The following is a 19,209-nucleotide window of genomic DNA, read 5'->3' as shown; positions in this document are numbered from 1 at the left end:
AAATTATTTAACTCAAATTTAATCGGTAAAAACATATTCTAAATAACAAACTTTTCAACTAAAATCTTAGGGGAAAACCATATTGGAGGTACCTATACTTTCTCTCAATTTTTAATTTGGTACCTATGTGTTTTTTTCCCTTTAATTAAACATTTAATTTTATCTTTTTAGCAACATTAGCTCTTATAACTTTGTTCTATTGATATTTTTAGTCTCTACATAAGGATTAATGATGTTAATAGAGGAAAAATAAAGATTTAATTAAGAACAAAAAACACATAGGTACCAAATTGAAAATTGAAAAAAAGTATAGGTACCTCTAATATGGTTTTCCCAAATCTTAGTTTAAAATTCTCAAAATAATCATTCAACAAAAATAAACCGATTAAAATTCCTTAATAATGTATCTTTAAATTTCTACGGTCATATATTGTCAAAACTCCATATTTACTCTATACCCAAACAGTAAAATTTTCTCTAAACATGATAATGAAACTAATAATATAAAGATATAAATATATAGGAAATATTCATAAAGAAAATATGATAACAAGTAGTTTTGTGTACCTAAATGATCTCCAAAAGCGTCAGATACTCTGCAATTTAGCTTTCTCTCTCTTTTCCTCTCCGCTTCTCACTCTCTTCTCTCTTCCTTCACTCTCTTCCTCCTCCGTCTCCTCTCCCCCTCTTTTATCCTATTTTCCCTTCACCATCTAACTATCCCATCTCCCATTTTTTCTTCTTCAATTTAGTGCCACCTCCCTTATTTCTTCCTCCAATTAATTCTTGCGCCCATGTTTTCTTTGTTCTTGACTATGCCCAGCTTTTCCACCGAAGTCGGTGGAAAGCTGGGTATATTTTTTTTTATAATATAATAATATTATATTATTTTAATTAATTGATTTTGATTGATTTTTTTTTACCAGTACGTTACAGTCGTTGTGGATCCACACCTCATACAAAAAAAAAATCACATGCAAATACCTAGAGGCCTTCGGCTTTCTACTAGCAACAGTTATCAAAAGTATACTGTCAAAATAATCAATCTCAACCATATCAAAGTATGTGGAATGGGCCCTATTATGGCAATATACATCTATTCAACACAATCAAAAGGGTGAAACCACTACTATTTTGCAGTAGTAACTCCAGCTTCCGGAGCCTTCTCTGACTAACTCGAACGGGAACTATCACTTGGAAAAAAATGTAAAATCAACAGGGCAAGACAAAAGCCTCAGTAACTAATAGTCCTACCTATCAAACATATAATTAAGTGCTCGTGATGTGTCAAGTGAAACAATTGCCAATTCATAGTAATTAAAAAAATTTCACATTGTCAAAGCATATAACAAATTACAATCAATAATCCTTTCACATCCCTTATATCCACCCACCTTATATCCTCTGACTAAACCCATAGGCTAAATCCTCATCCATGTGACTGGTAATTAGACAAGCTCATCGATCAAGTGATGTGGACCGGCCAAAATCCACATAGCACAAGACCGGCCTATGGGTTCCCCGTCTAGTCTACTAGTGTCAATGCCCTATAATGAGTAATTGGGCTAAAGGACCAATCAATATACACATGATGGCCCTATCACCTTATATCCTCAAATGTATATAGTTCACCCCCTTATATCTTCTTTGATATAGTTCCTATCATCAACATCTGTCACTCCTCACATATCAATACTTAAAATAATGTATTCATAATAAACCATCAACATATCAAAATCAATTCGAATTTTCAATTCCCAATTAATTCATAATATATGAGATTATCATAATTGTAAACACATATATTTTGTAAAGAAAGTCTCACAAGACAAATTTCAAGAACAGCATGATTTCATAGCTCATTTCATAATCTAATAATATTTCATAAATCCCATATAATTAAAAATCAATCACAAACAACCTACGAGCATAAATAATAAGTGAAAAGTGATTACCTTTCACCCACTAGGAAAAAGCTTACCACAAGATTAATCCCATGCTCAACCAGCAATCCAATAATTTAATCTACACAACTAATATATTTACGTATCAATACACAAGCTATTTAATTAATTAGTTGAGCTAATACATATATATAACTTAAAGTTTCTAATTCTATGCTAAAATCCAAACCTCTCATAACCCATAATTAAGTCTTTTAGCACAAAAATTAATATATCCTAACAATCCATAATTTTCATTTAAACCTTTCAAAATATTTACTTTAATACATATTTTTCTCAAATTTTTAAAATCAGAAATTATCATATTTAAAATTTAAAAATCCTATCTCAAGCTTAAATCTCAAAAACCAACCATTAAAATTTAATATACATCAAATACACCTAAGTAAATAATTTAGCCAACAGTTTCATAGTAGAAATATTACATTTTCCACAAATAAATATCTGTTTAACTAAAATAATTCATTTAAAAATATTAAGTCAGTAAAAAATAAAACTAAACTAATAGAAATGATCAACTAAGGAGGTGTTTAGATAGAAACCAAACCATGGTTTTAGAAGTGCTTTTACAGTTTACGAAATAAATATGTAGAGGAATTTGTCTCGTTTTGAGAAAAAGTGCTTCTGAAACCATGATTTGGAGGTTGCCAAACACCTTCTAAAATAGCTCTACAATACTGTTCATCTATCATCAAATATCAACACTTGCTCTAAATTCTAAATCCAAAAATTTTCTCTAAACAGTATAAAACTATCATTATTAGATGGATTTAGATTAGTAGAAAAATTTTTATGAAGAGAGTTTGATGAAAAGAAGTTATTTGACTTACCAAGATGATCTGCAAAAGTTGAAACCCCACTAGAAAATGAAAGAGCCGCGCTGGAGAACGAGGAAAAAAAGGAAGACGACGCTCTCGACCCACTGCCAACAGCTAAAATATAATTTTTGGGGTGAAATTCAGTTAAAGACCCAATATTAAAATGAGACAAAATTACATTTTAGAACACTATTTTTTCCATGTTATATGCATTTTCTTCCCGTTTTTTTATCCGTTTTATTATTATTATTATTCAGTAATTTCCTTATATATATTTTATAAATCTCATTTTTAATAATTATCTTTTTTTAAATAACTAGATAATAAAACTCATTTATTAAACATTAAACTCCTTCTAAAATTAATTAAACACTAGGAATAAAAATTAGGATGTTACACTGCCTGGTTTATTTTCACCTTAGCTACGAGCAATGGGATGCTTCAAGCAGAGGCCCTTTGTTGATGAACCACTTTTTGATGAAAAGAAAGTCATTTGTAAGATAGGAAAACTTTTTTGAATGACTTTTTCCGGGTTTAAGACTGTATTTTCATGCAAACTTGCAAAGGCAGATTCCGCTTGTGCCAAATGGTGTTTAGAATAATAATGATTTCCTTGACTTGTTCTGAGAGACCATCCTAATGAAGATAAGAGGGCTGATCTTGTAGCCAGGGTTTAAATGTCCCATTTCTAATTGAATTCCTTGTGAATTAACTGATCAGGTTGCTCTGTTACCAAACATTTATTTTGTGTTTCTCAATTTTTTTGTTAAAAAAATAATATATTTTAAAAAAATTAAATATATTTTATTATGGGAATAAATCCTACAATCCATGCTATTAAAACTCAACGCGTGTGAATTGATTAGAACAATAAATTGGCGAATCCATCCTTTGCCTATCAAGAGTTTTAAGCTGGTCAAACAGGCTCGATTTTATATTTCTTCGCTCCCATTAGTGAGCCCAAATGAATTCGGCTTTGAGTTAAAAGTACGATTCGTCAAATTTATGGTTTAATAGGCTAGGGCTGATTCGGTGAAGATTTGGCTTATAATTTATTCATACAATTAAATATATTTTTTAAGAGTCAGGGTAATAGGCCAGGGCTAGGCAGTGGATTCAGTGCCCGTTTGGATGAGCAATTGGAAAAGCTGCTTATTGAAAAAGCAGCTTATGGATAAGTGAAGTGGGATATAAGCTAAATTGAATAAGCTGAATTGTGTTTAGATTGGAGTTCAGAAAAGCCCGTTTGCAAAAGTGAGATTGGTAAAAAGCTGTTTGGATTATGGTTGAGTAAAAGTAAGTTTGGTTGTAAAATGACCAAAATGGGTATGAGTTTTAATAAATAGTAAAAAATAGGAAAAAAATAATTTCACATAATACAATGGAATTAAAATAATTTAATACGAATAAGTGAATTAAATTTTTAAAATTTAGAGAAATCTAAAAAATTATTTTAAATATAAAGTGAAAGAAGGAAAAAATTGAATAGAGATAATATAATGATGAAGTAAAATTTATTTAGTGAATTAGAATTACGAACTGTAGAGAAATCATAAAAAATATTTAAGAAACGAAGTGCAACATGATAAAAAAAATTAATATAATACAATAAATTTAAATTAATTTAATACGAAGAAGTCAACTAAACATAATTTAAATGGATAACAAAGTTTTGAACTCCAATTGACAAAGTAAAATAAAATAATATTACATAATCAATTATTTGATAAACTATGAACGATTTGGTCTCTGATTGCATCACGAACACGATTCATATGCAATGAAAACTGTGATGTAACGTTTGAAGGCGATGGTTGACTAGCTTCAGCCTGATCATGTTCGGCCACTATATTATCATTTTCAGCTTGTTCAAAAAGAAAGTCGGAGCTTGAATGTCTCCTTATAAGGTTATGAATGGCTATTGTTGCACAAACTAAGTATACTTGTGTTTGGAAGTCGTAACTACGCATGTTTCGTAAGATGTGAAATCTATTCTTCCAAACACCGAAAGTTCTTTCTATTGTGCACCTTAAACTGGAACGATAGTAATTGAAGGCTTCGTTGCTATTTCGGAATCTTACTTGTCGTCGGAAGTCCGGAAGGTGGTAGCGCTCAGATCTGTATGGACCTAGATATCCATTTGGTGTTGGATATCCCGCATCAACCAAGTAATATTTCCCTAATGATTCATGAAACAATTAGAGAGATTGTCAAAAGAAAAAAAATGAAATAATTAAAAAAACATGCGTGATTGAAACTTATAAACATATACCTGGAGGTGGATGAGGGAAATTACGAGATGAATTTGTAATAGCACTGTCAAATATACGAGCATCATGTGCAGATCCCTCCCATCCCGCCAAGACAAAAGTGAAACACATATCCCAATCACATACAACCATGACATTTTGTGATGGATTTCCCTTTCTGCCAATAAATTTGTCTCTTTTTGCAGCAGGGACAACACACTGAATATGAGTGCCATCAATTGCTCCGATTGCGTCCTTGAAAAATGGATAATAACGTGGATCGGTCTCAATTTTTCTATGGGTTCCACGAAATGTAGGATCTATGGGTCGAATAAGTTCACTCGATAGGCTAAGGCAAGCTTGCAGTACATTATGAAAGTGCCTACTTACAGTTTCCCCTGAACGTTGAAATCGTTCCTGGATCATCCTATTGCATTGTCCATGTGCAACCGTGTTTAAAAACATCGTGACCATTTCTTCAATTCCTACGTATTTAGACTTTCGTAAACCGTGTTCCTCCAATTTGGTACATAAGAGGTGGAAAACATGTTTATCCACTCTAAACATTTCAGGACATCGATCATCATGGCCATTCATAATGCCTTGCACCCATAAATTTCCTGTCTGCTCACTAGTTCTGTAGGGTTGTTTAAACATATACATTTCACAGTAATGACCAACCAATGCACCTACTGCGTCATATTGTGTTAATTCCTCATTAATCTGTCTTGAACGGTCATCTTCATTCCACTGAGAATCATCATTCCAATCTGTCAAAGTATCTTCATTCAATGGTGAATCATCATTCCAAGAAGCTATTTCTGGAGTTAACCCTGTAACTATGATGACAACAAAGTGTAAGCATTATAAGGATTACCCTAAAAAAGGTGTAAATAATTATCATACTGCAAACAAAAAAACTAAACACATATATGATAAGTAGAAATTAGCGTAAATATTACAGTCATTACTAAGATTTCTACAACAGGTCACATAAGTTTAGGTTCAAACAGCAATTAGTTCAAGTTAACAAGTGCAGTAACAACAGTGAAACAACAAAGTCCTAAACTAAATCCTAATCTACAGGTCCCTTCCATGTGTCTGGGTCTAGTGCTGCCGGTATCAACCACTCCAACAACTTGCTTCTATCATGCATAAACCCCAAATAGGCTCGCCTAGCCCACCTCAACCGCGTAAGCATCTTCGCACATGCATAATATAGTTGAGGGTTACCATTAAGCTCCTCAAGGCTAGCCAGGTGTCCCCAAATCTTCTCAACTTGTTGGGGATCTTCAACCAATGCTGATGCTCGCTTTTCAGAAGCAGTTGCTATAACACTTAGGCTATCAGAAATTTTTGTAGTCGCAGCAACTTTTTTCTTCTTCTTCGCATCAGACGTCTCACCCCTCTTCCTCTTTCCATAGCTTCCTGAGTCACTTGGTCCAGTACTCGAACAGTTGTTTAAGTTGCAACCGGCAAAATCATCTAAGATCCCTGCAGTGGCTGTTGGGTCAACACCGAAATTTTCATCCTCACTGTCCCCCGACCCTTCCTGTTGGTCGAGCCCAACTCTATAAACATCCTCCTCTTCTGTGTCAGGCTGTGGAGTGAATACTGGCTGAGGTTGTGAGGTTGATGGTGCATACATAAAGTCTCCCGAAGCCACAACATCTTTGAATATCCTCATTAGGTCTGATGCAAACATCAACCCCTGATGTCTAAATTTCTTGAAATTGGGATCCACCTACATTAACGTAATTAGGCAAGTGTCAGCGATGACGAAACTGATATTTAAAATTAAAACTCAACCAACACAAATAATTACCATTAATTTCCGTTGCCACCACTCATCGGAGGCCAACACCCTATTTGTCGCTGCATCATAACCAATGCCAGTCTCCCCAGACATAAGTTTCTCCCACAACTTCCAATCGTTTCTCAAAATGTCAAATCTATTCTTAAGTTGCTTCCTGTCATACATTTTCCCACTCCTTTCCTGAAAATTCTTTGTAATTTTGTTCCAACCCGGCCTCGTAAATGATGTTCCTTGCCATTCCTTGTGCACAATTTGCTCGACACAAACATCGATTAGGATTTTCGTCGTATACGAATCCCAACTCGCTTTTTCTTTATCGTTATCCATTTCTAGGTCGAAAATAATATAGATAAGACTAACAGAAGCAAACAAAGCACCAAAAATGTTCAAATTCAAGCTACATTATGTAAGAAATAAACGGCTTGTTTTACTTGCTCAATAAATAGCTTGTCTTATCTCATAATTTTTGGATTCCAATCGGCTCATGCTCACTCCCTCTGCCCCTCCCCCAAAAAAATGTGTGTGGGTGTATATATGTGAGAGTGTCATGCAAAACAATTTATAAATTCATAAGAGTACTTAACAATTTTCTTAAAAACCTGTCCCACTGAATTGAGGGTAAAAATTTTTTCAAAAAAAGAATTTATAAACGTATAAGAGTAATCAATAATTTTTCCCTAAAATATCCTTCACCCTTGAGAATCCAATTAATAAGAAGATAATGGATAATAATTGAAGGCAAAAATAAAAAGAGAATACTTAGGTCAAATTACTTGAATTGGTTAAAAATGTTTTATTGATGTGTGAATTAAAAGAAAACTTATCATAAACTAATAAGAAGTGGACCATTTGACAACATTAATTGATATCGAATGTAATTTGGGACTCAGATTTCTTTTGGAAGAATATGGCTCATTCCTCCTGTCTCCTACAACACTCGTTTACAGCGAGCAATTACGATCTATGCCAGGTTTAGCCCAAAACTCAGATCTAAAAATCAACAAACATCAAGCATTCATCACAAAAATTCATTGATCACTGAAACACAGCACAAAACCAGGCCAAGAAGAAAACATTCAGACAGGCTCATGCTCGATTTCAGTCTATCTATCAGCTCACAACAGATCAACAAACACACAACTCTACATGCTTTGATTAATAGGATGAACACAAATCAGCCAACCTCATACAAATCAGACCAATTGACCAATCGGCCAACCTCACACAAACATATGGGAATCGGCCAACCTCACACAAATCAGACCAATCCAAGTTAGGCAGAGGTAGATCGGCCAACGCTGATCACTAAAACACAGCACAAATCAGACCAAGCTAAGATCTTCGACGCACACCTGAGATGGACCAGCTGAAGGCGGTGACTGGTTGGGACGACGACAGCAGCTCCGACAAGGTGGACTCGCGTGATGAACGACCAGCCTCTCGGTCACTCAAAGCCAAAGCCAAGTTGCTTCCTGTCACCGAGGAGACGCGACGGAGGATGAGGGGAGGCAGCTCGCGTGAAGGACTCTCGGTCACTCGAAGCCACACCCAGACCTCATGGAGGAGACGCGACGGAGCTGACGGCAACCAAGTCTCGGTGGTTCTGGCGGCGACGCGACGGAGGATGAGGGGAGGTAGCTCGCGTGAAGGACTCTCGGTCACTTGAAGCCACACCCAGACCTCACGGAGGAGACGCGACGGAGCTCACGGCAACTCTCGGTGGCTTCGACGACGACGCGACGGAGGAGGCAGGATGAGGGCTTGGGGTTAGGCAGAAGGGAGAGCAGACGCGAAGAAGAAAAGAAAGAAGACTCAGGAAGAAAAACGAGGACTGGCCGACAGGAAGAGCTCAACGGTAAAAAAATAAGAGCTTATCTGATTCAATAAGCCACAAAAATCAGCTTGGGCCAGATCGTGCGTTCAGTGGCTTAAATTCCATAAGCTACTTTTTTTTCCAAGCCCAACCAAACAGGAGCTTAACACCAATCGGGCTTATGCTGATTTTAAGCTACTTATAAGCTCCTTAGAAGCCCAGCCAAACGGACCCTCAGTCAGTATCTGGCTTATAAGTTATAACTACTGTTCATGTATAAGTATAGCCCTGGTCCTTCATATAAAATAGATTTAACAAATTTAATTAGATTAGGAAAATGAAGTAAGCTAGTTAATAACGAGAAATATGACATTTTTTCTAAAATAAATCATAATTATCTTTCTGAATATCTTTCTCTCTCTCCTACTTGATTGTAATTAAGAGAATACCAATAAGAGTAATTTAGAAAAAAAATTGATAAATATGAGAAATAGGTCTTACATTTAAAACTAAGATCAACTAAATAATTAGGTCCTATTTTAAAAAGTCAAATAATGGACTATGATGAAGATTGTTTGGCATATAAGTCATAACAAATAACAATGTATATATAAATATATTTTTAAAAAAATGCAAAGCTTAATTTTATCGTGAGTCTGACCTCTTAAAAATGATGTTTTCTAAATAAATACATATAAACTAATAGGAAGACTTTTATTGAATTTCGGCAAAAAGCAATGGGGACAAAATCTTCATAGGATTTCCAGGCAAGTATAAATATATATGGCGTTTGCGCGTTTGCACGTTCAATATTTTATTCTCATAATCTCTTATGCTAATTTTATTTTATATTATTTTATTCGTTGGATAATTTATTTTATTTATTTTAATGGGAAATTAGCATATGAATAACGTTCGTCACGTGTTGAGGATTAAACAATTTTTTAACAAAAGCGTCCCAGAGAAGAGCAACATGTGATTCAGATTGAGACAAATCTTTTAGAACTTACTTTTTTCTGTTTGGTTGTTCTTCTTTTTTTTTTTTAAGCTTAGTTTATTTTTTCACCACTCCACTAATATCTAAATCAATTATTCTCGAGTCTTGACACTAATTAACTTTATTTTAAGCTTTTTATATATTATTATTATTATTATTATTATTATTATTATTATTTTATTTTTGCGTGCTCTGATTAGTTTGGCTTGAAATATCACAGATAGATCACATGCGCGCGCGCATGATTTTTTTTAGGGAAAAAAAAGTTATGTGATCACTTAAAAGTTTAGATACTACATATTACATTCAATTAAAAAAAAGATATTACATATATATTACAACACAATTATGATGCAAGAATTTTTTTTTTTGGGTGATCACCAAAAGGAGGATTTTGCTCTACTGTGAAAAAAAGGACTTCATTATTTGATGCTTTTATACCTAGCAATTCATTTGTTCTTGCACTTATTATTTCATACAAAATGCTCTCTTTGGTTTTTAATTTAAAAATTAATATGAGAATTTGTTTCAGTTCTAAAAATCAAAGTATAAGATCCCAGTTCTTTTTTTTTGGTTCACTTTATATTTTTTAAAATTATATATATTTTTAAATGTTTTAAAATGATTGCAAATGATTAAAAGGGAAGTTTAGTACTACTATTTAATTAATCTTTTTAACTTCTGAAAATTAATTACATAATTTTTACATTTCAAATAAGAGAGGTAATATAAAACATTTGCAAACTTTCATAGAAGATTATAGTATAAAAATATCATATTATTTTTATTGATAAATAATTTATACCTCGATATTAATTTAATATATACTAAAACGTATTATTACTATATAGGGTACGTAATTTTGTATATTCCTAATATGAAATATAACAAATTTGTAGTATTTAATTAATTTTGTTGTTGTCGTCGTCTATTTTCACTTTGCCAGAATTAATCGACTTTATTCCCTTTTCTGGCCAATCAACTTTATTACTTTCTCTTTTTCCTGTTGTTTTTTTTTTCCCGGTCCATACATCAACTTTATAGTTTATTCCCTATGTTTTTTTTATTGGTCGATTTTATTCCGTATGCTTCTACTTTTTCCTAATAAATTCCATCTTATCCATTCACAAAATGAGATTTAATTTGAAAACGACGTCTCCTGGTGCTCGCCAGACAACAGTTGAGCGTTATTCCTCACGCGATCAAGTCAAAGGAAAACTAAAAATAAAAATAGATTAAAATAAATTAAGTGCCACTCTATTTTGAAAACCTATATATATTCCTCTTAAAATTAAAATATATATTGTATAAACTTTCTCTTATTTTTGAGATTCAATTTCTATCTATACAACACCGTTAAATAATAAGATTGCCCCATTATTTTGACCAAAATGCCTCATCTTAATGCAAATATTATTTAATAATTATTATTTAATCACACATGATATGTCTTTATCTAAAATTTAAAAATAATTTTAATGTATATTTTAATATTTTTGTTATACTACTAAATTGATTACCATATTATAAATTTAATTAATTTTATAAATACAATTTTTATTTTATAATATATTTAAATTTTTAATTTCGTCTATTTATTAAAAATTACTTATGATGTAATTTTTTAAATATACATTAGCTAAAAATGTTTTGTAATGGTATATATGTATTTTCATTTAAATTATAAAGTTATGCGTTAATTTATTAAATTTAGTAAAACTATTAAATATTAAATAGATCATTAATAAATATTAATATTAAAAGATAAACTAGAAATTTAGTATAATGTCGGGTAAAGTAGTAAACAAGATTCATTCTAGTATGATTTTTAATAAGAAAATATAATTAAAGAATCTTTTTAGGATATTCTTTAACAGTGTTAATGGCTTGAACTAATATGTATGTTATCAAAATGGAGGGATATCCATGTAATTAAGGCAAAATAAAAGGGTGATCAGGATATTTTACTCTTAAAAATAATAATATACTACCTCTAGTCATTAAGGTAGTCCCTGTATTGGTTACATTATATATATTAAATATTTCATCAAATAGTAATTCTAGTTAAAAAACATGATTGGCAAAGTATTTTAGAAAAGACAATACATATTTATTATAAATAACTAACTTAACTAATTTTTTTAATTTAATCAAATTAGTCAACTAGCTCTCATATTAAAGACTATAGCTAGTATTAAACATACTTTTTATTTCTTTGTCAAAATTTGTTAATAATAACAATACAAATAATAATATAAATCTCCAACTTTGTCTGTTCACAATTACTTGTTTAGGTCTATGTTGAGTTGCTTCACTGATCCAGTTGAAACTTTTACCATTATCTTGTTTTGTTATAATGAAATTGACTTCTTTTCAAGGAAAAAAAGTACAAATAAAATTAGTTATAGAATTTTATAATTTCTATAAAAATATTATTTATAAATATTATCAGAGAATTATTTATTTATTTCAATTATTTTTGAATAAAAATAATGTTTATGTCCATTTCAAACTATATACCTAAACCCGCTGCCGATATGAACGCTTTATTAGTACTCAATCTATAAAAACCTTTGTAAATGCCATTTGAACCTGAAAGTATTTCCTAACTTTAGTGAGTGCCTGTAACTTTCATTTGCTTCTCTTTGATGGAAGTTTTATTTTCCCTAATGTATCCTAATTTTGTACCCAATTCTTGTTATGATGATTGATTCAATCTTTAATTAAAAAAAAAAAGATATATCTTGGTTATATTTTATCTATCAACAAGTCTTGTAATGAGCATAACAACCATATTATTCCAATAGAGAGAAGAACGTATCATTAGCTTTTCAGGAAATTTCCAAACCAAGAATTTCAACAACATCTTTCAATTTCTTATTTTACTATACTATATTGAATTCTATGTATTCCTCTTTCCCTTATAGTATATTGAATGTACAAAAATAACTATAATAGAGTTGGGTTAATATAATATTTCGTCTCTCAAGTTTGCTTTTATTTTAGTTTTATTCTCTCAAGTTTCAAACTATAGGTTTTTATCTCTCAAAAGGCAAAATGATTCAAATTTTTATTAGATTATATGAATCAATGTTTTAAATGAAAAAAAATTTGAGGGACCAAAACTAAAATAAAGACAAACTTGTGGGATTAAAAATTGTATTAACTCAACAAAATTTCTTAATTACTTATATTAATAGCAATTCACCTAAACTTATTTTACATAAAAATTTATTAAATAAATTAACAAATAGCATTTTTATTGGAAAGTAAGGTTCTTAAAAAAAATATATATATCAAACTAGTTCTATTTATAAGTCAATTTTAGTATGTTTCATATATTAAAGAAACCACAAACCTTATCAACTTTATCTCAAAATTTAACATATTTTGAATTTACCTCTACTTAATTCTAGCTTCAATACTAAATATAAAATCCAGTTTGTAGTTAAAATTGTATGCTTATGTTAAAAATTTAATGATGCAATTTACAAATAGGATAAGATGATATCTTTTTGTTTGCCTTATAATAAATAATATTATCTCCGGTTCTAATTATAAGATCTTGTTTATAATCTATAAATAAGATCTTATAATTAAGAGCGAGGTAATACTAGAAGACTGTATTCTTGCATAGTTCGATAACATCGAAACAATAGATAAAGCTTTAAAACGACATGAATCTGGCGAAAGGATCACAAAAGGAGGACGTTATTGAAAAAAGATAAGATACGAGAATAAATGCGTAAGTCAATCTTACATTTAAATTAATAATTTATGGGCAGAAAAATAGGGAAAATTTTGAAAAGAAATAAAAAAATCGGTGGCAACACGGGAGAGACCCGTTTCTGGGGACCCGCATGCCGCATCATCCATAAAGCAGGAGCCGACGAATGATTCTTGTGGCCGGTGAGTCCTGATTTTGTCCCAAAAAATATCTTGTAATATCGTATGGTTCACATTTCACATATACCATACAAAAAAAGTCTTAAACTATATTGATTTTTTACTAAAATATAATAATTTTTAATTTTATTTTTATTTAACATATACACCTTTTTTTTAAAAAAATCATCTATATTTTAATAAATGAAAGGTAAAACAATACATTCATGTTAAAAATCTGAAAAAATAGCTTATAAATAAGATTAACAAAAATTTTTTTACCTTAAAAATAAGACCAAAAAAGTAATAAATTTTTGAAAAACATGAATATTAACAATTTTTTATTAGTTTTTTTAATATATATGACAGTAATTACTAGTGGATTGTTTGTGTCTCAATACTTATTGAAAAATATATATATTATTATTACTTATCGGATCTTAAATATAAAATCCATTTATAATATTTTTTATCTATTAGTTTTCTTAATGTAAACAAATTTAATTAATACTATGATTTAATAAACAAAGCGTGCAAATAAAGTTATCTTAGGGCCAATTTATAGATCTTTTTTGGTGGCCTTCGCGAATTTATAGATCTAAACCTAATTTTTATGTTCACAAGATTTATAATTTTCTAACAATATATTCATTTATGAATTCCCTATTTCATATTGATTGATAAGCAGTATTTAATTGTATGAATTCTAAATAATGAACCACAATATCAATAATATATTTACTGTATATTATATATATAGCATTGTTTAGCGAAAATGATTGATGATATTATTAACAATATTCCTAGCCGGTATTTTTGAAAAATGAACACACCAAAGGGGAAAAAAAAACCGACCTTTCCCTTTCAACCGTTGGGCAACAAAACCAAACATCATATCAAAATGAAAAATGTTCAGGGAAAAAAAATATATCAAAATGAAAAATGCACTTATCCATCCCTCTAAGCTAGCCAGACAGTGATGTCTCCAATTCTTTTAATTAATTTTTTTAAAAATCATATTGACTTATCCATCCCGCCCTTTTTCCTCCCTCTCCAAATTGACAAAAGAAATAATTAGTTTCATTGACTATTAATTTTATAAGCACAAAAGTGTCTCCTACTAAGAGAAAATGCTTCAGATTGATTTTAAAAAAAAAGTGTTTTCGATTTAAATTCAACAATAAATTGAAAATATATACTTGAATAAATTATCAATAATATGTCATATTTATTTTTCAGTATGAAGTCCACGAGTGACACCTGTATATTTTTAAAACTTACATGTTAAATAATGCTAAATTTTAATATAATTTTGGAAATAAAAATTATGTATGATCAAATCAAATCTTGAGAAAAGTAATATAATTTTTTTTTTGAAAAAATTGTATTTGGTGTTTTGGACGTTATAGGAAAAGTCCAGTGGAGCCACGTTAGCTGATTCGAAACGGCGTCATTTCTATCCACAATAGGCGATTCTTTTGAGTTTGACTATTTTAATATGAAATTTTATTGTGATTATTAAACCAAACACTTTTGACTTTCTTTTTATTTTTCGTTCGTTTTCAAATGTCCCTTATTGATACGACAAATTTATAGTCTTTGTTTTTCCTTTTTGTGGTTTGCCAGCTATATTCTGTGTTATTTACTACTAGCTCTGATCCTTAATATAAGATCCTATTTGATTTTTATTTTAGTCTTAAATATAAGATCCCAATCCACCTTGTCTCTCATATTTATATATATTTTTTTCAAAGTAGCCCTTCTAACAATGATAGTTCTAGTCAAATACACTTGATTAGTAAAGATATTTTAGGAAATACAACACCTATTTAGAACAAATAACTAAGTCAACTTACTTCCTTAATCTCCTCAAATTAGTCAACTGACTCTTATAATTAGGACCGGAGGTAGTACTTATTTTCTTCTCTTTCACATTGTGCACGACGTAATTACCATAACTGCCAAGATGCTTATGGAAAAATAATTAAAGTGAAAAACCATCACTTTAATTAGAATTAATTATGATAATGCTGGTAAAACAAATTACTTTTGACAATAATTGATTAAAAATAACATGTTGAATAAAATCATAACATCATCTTTAATTTTTTTGTCATAATTTCATTTATATTTTTAAGACCTACAGTATATTAGTTCAATTACTAACACTATCGAATATATCTTGTTAAAAATTCAGATAATTGATTCTATCAATTAAGTAGAAACAAATCTGTGCTATTTTTTTTTGGGATTCTCTTGGCAATCAAAGGAAAATTTATCTAACATCCATGATAAAATGGCGGAAGTCCCAAATACTGATTGGAGAAATTATCATTAATACCAATAAACATTTAATATTGATGAAAAACATTCATTTCAGTGTTAATTAAATAATCATATACTACCTTCGGTCTTGATTATAAGAGCTGGTTAACTAATTTGAGGAGATTAAGGAAAGAAGTTAGGTTAGTTATTTGTAATAAATATATGTTGTCTTTTTTAAAATATCCTTGCTAATTAAATTTATTAGCTATAACTACTATTGTTAAGAGGACTATTTTGAAAAAAAAAATATAAATATGAGAGACAAAGTAGATTGATGTCTTGTATTTAGGATCAAAATAAAAATCAAATAAGATCTTATATTAAAGACTGGAGGTATATAAATATTAAACTGTTCATTGGTCAAACTATAACTAACATCCATAGAATATATGGGTGAAAAACAGCCCAAGTAATAAATGAGAATTCACGTAAGGCAGTTATCACCATTAATTTTGAACATATTTATTGTCAACTTTGAAAAGTCCAAATGTGAAAAGATGGAGGCATTAATCATCATTTATCATTATTATTTACTTTAACTGTAAGCAAATTTTAACCACTAATCGGAGAATCTTGTAGAAGATTCAACTCCCACTCGATTCTCCCCACGTGTACTACTTCTATTGGCCAATGCATGGAACGCGCCCCAAGCAGATCCATTTTAGCACGCGTCGCCGTCCGTAGTAGGGATGGAGACAGATTCCGCGTCATGAAGAATTCTGACTTTTTGAATTTAATTTAATTTGTTAATTAATTTTTTCTGCAATGCGACGATAATGGAGAGTGCTTATAAAATTGGTTCATTGCGTCTGTGGATTTCTTCCATTTCTACGTCTGACTTCGTCACTCATAAAGATCAAAGGCGTCGGTATTGCTTTCTCTGCAGCTTTCTTGGACTCATCTCTCACTCTCTTTTACTATTGGCTCTCCTTTTGCTTCTTCGGTAAGAATTTTACTTCGCCCTCTCTTTGATTTCATCATCCCACTTGTGTTTTCGATCTGTCGTCTTTTGACGCAACCTCGTTCTCAGTTTTTGTGTTAATTTTTTTTGTCTTTTTTGGTTTTCTTCAGGTTTCTATCTAACTTCATTTTGTATCTCTGCCTTTCTGAATCTGTCAATTTCCCCTGTTCTCTAGCTTCTGGGTAAGTCTAATCCGGATTCTAACTTTTAGTTTATGTCGGTTTTGTTCCAGCCTGTTTCTTTCTTTCTTTCTTTGTCATTAGTTGTTCAGGTTTTGTTATCACTGATTCTTGATTGAAACTCTACAGGTTCTGACGAGTTATCGAATCCCAGTTTCCCCTGCTTCTAAGCTCTGACTCTTCTATTTCTTCCCGGTAAGTTTCTAGAGTCCCGATTCTGCTTCTTATTTCTGTTAATCTTACGCTTTTTGATGTGTTTTTTTTAAATATTAATTTATGATTTGTGATGTTCCCTCTCCTCTGGATTCTTCAATAAAAATCCCAGTTCTTCATAATTCAACGAGTGAACTTTCTTTATGTTGAATCCTGTTTCCCCTGTTTCCAAGCTCTGAATGGAACTTCTTTCCTCTTCTTGATAAATTTCTGAAGTCAGATTCTTACTGGGATTTTCAGATTTCTAACCTTTTTGTGTTATAATAACCATGCATGGATGATTAATTGTTGTTTTTTTAACTTTTTCTTCAGATTCGATTGACGAAATGGCCATAAAAACAATTGAATTGCTAAAAGGCTGTGCATCACCAGAAGAGATAATGGAGGTTCTGGCATCGGTGGCTTTAGAATTAGGAGACGTGACAGATGATATGGATGCCTTGCAGGTTGTGCCTTTGAAGGGAGCCATGACCAATGAAGTCTTTCAGATAAACTGGCCAACCAAAAACGGTGATTCTCTCAGAAAAGTTCTGGTTCGTTTGTACGGTGAAGGTGTTGAAATTTTCTTCAATAGGGAAGAAGAAATTCGGACCTTTGAGTGTATCTCCAAGCACGGCCAGGGTCCTCGCCTCCTTGGCCGGTTCTCCACCGGTCGGGTTGAGGAGTTCATCCATGCCAGAGTATGTAACTTTTTTCTTCTCTTACAACTATCTGATCATGTCACATTTGTTATAATTATTTAATTTATCAAAAAATTTTAATCTATCCAAATTAACTAAATACCTCTATAATTAAATAGCGGTGGTAAAGAATCATGTCCTTAACTGTACACTTCCTATTGAGAACTGATCACAAGAACACAAGTAACTGCATATTCCTAAAAATTTTCAATACATGGTCTCTGCTTAAGAGAACATGGGTTTAATTTGAATGCCATTTCTCAAAGTTCTTTAGTTTTTTTGGTCAAAGGTTTTTTCCTTTGGTGATGATTCTTCTCTTTTTCTTCTTTTTCTTGCCCTTTTCTTTTTGGAGAAATGAAGGGTTAGAATGAGTGTTAAGAGAGCCTTAGAATTTATTAAGATTCCTCTCCAAGAAGTTGATTTCAAAAGTTCCATTCAAAACACAAAAGTATCAGGTGCCCTCAGGCTCTCATTGTATTTCATTTACCATTCTTTTTGTGCGCCGTGTTCCTCTCTTTCTATTTTCTTTTCCCTTTAAGAAACTCCTTTGCAAGGTTTTCCTTTCCCTTCTGAAATTTCTGCCCTTGGTAATAGCCAAAGGACACAAAAGGATAAGTTCCTTGAAATTGATAAGTGAAAAAATATGTTTATTCATACGTGGAAATATCAGCCCTGGAAAAAGTCTGGCTGAAAGCTCCTTGTCTTCTGTCTTCCAGGGACCACTTGCTTCAGTAAATTTATCAGATAATTGATGAATTAAGGGTCCACTTATATATGTGTGTGTGTGTGTTGGCATATTTTGGAGAAAATGTTGTATGATTTTGAAATTAAAGTTGGCATTTATAACTAATTCTGAACAAGCAAAAGTACTTGATGCTCCATGCGACCTCAAGAAGTACAAGAGTTTGAATTGTCTTAAACACTAATGAAAGAAATAAAAACCATGCTTGAAACCCAGTTCAGAGTAAAAGGACTGGTCATGGAATTGGACAGAAGATGGTCATGTTTCTGAAACTTTTAGAAATCATCATTACATTACCAAGGCAGCTAACAAAACTTTGTAAGAAAATAACGACATCTATCTCATCTTAAAAGCTCATAGAGAAGTGAGGTTGACCAACTGATCAAAGCCAATTGAGTAAGCGTTCAAGTTGTGTATGACATGTATCTTTTCTCCTATTTTTGTTTGTCAGACACTCTCAGCTGCCGACCTACGAGACCCGGAAATATCGGCTTTAATAGCATCTAAGATGAGGGAATTCCATAATCTTCATATGCCAGGTCCAATTAAAGTTCAGCTTTGGCAGAG

At 31.3% G+C, this 19,209-nt stretch overlaps 2 protein-coding genes across 2 annotated transcripts; one reads left to right on the top strand and one right to left on the bottom strand.

Moving 5' to 3' along the window:
- Positions 1-6,106: 6,106 nt before the first annotated feature.
- LOC114753676 (uncharacterized) lies at positions 6,107-8,207 on the bottom strand. The gene is made up of 3 exons (XM_028942376.1): positions 8,200-8,207; positions 6,857-7,176; positions 6,107-6,775 (listed from the first exon to the last, which is right to left on the bottom strand). Exons 2-3 carry the CDS (start codon positions 7,172-7,174, stop codon positions 6,107-6,109), a joined length of 987 nt encoding a protein of 328 aa, XP_028798209.1. The 5' UTR covers positions 7,175-7,176; positions 8,200-8,207.
- Positions 8,208-16,689: 8,482 nt separating this feature from the next.
- On the top strand, positions 16,690-19,203 carry LOC114753680 (probable choline kinase 1; the record flags this gene model as incomplete). Its single annotated transcript, XM_028942382.1, has 5 exons — positions 16,690-16,810; positions 16,939-17,010; positions 17,137-17,202; positions 17,533-17,900; positions 19,094-19,203. Coding segments are annotated over exons 4-5 (464 nt in total), but the record flags the coding sequence as incomplete, so codon positions are not given.
- Between the last annotated feature and the right edge of the window lie 6 nt (positions 19,204-19,209).

Source organism: Neltuma alba, unplaced genomic scaffold (genome assembly GCF_004799145.2).
Source record: "Neltuma alba isolate B1F8T4 unplaced genomic scaffold, ASM479914v2 tig00008069_pilon, whole genome shotgun sequence".
Taxonomy (NCBI): Eukaryota; Viridiplantae; Streptophyta; class Magnoliopsida; order Fabales; family Fabaceae; genus Neltuma; species Neltuma alba.
The sequence above is the reverse complement of the archived record's forward strand: the minus strand, read 5'-3'. Positions and strand labels throughout refer to the sequence as shown.

Excerpts from the sequence above, each read along its gene's own strand:
- LOC114753676 (XM_028942376.1), bottom strand. The coding sequence starts at position 7,174 with ATGGATAACGATAAAGAAAAAGCGAGTTGGGATTCGTATACGACGAAA. Across the intron at positions 6,776-6,856 it reads GGTGGCAACGGAAATTAATG|GTGGATCCCAATTTCAAGAA; the intron begins GTAATTATTTGT and ends ACGTTAATGTAG.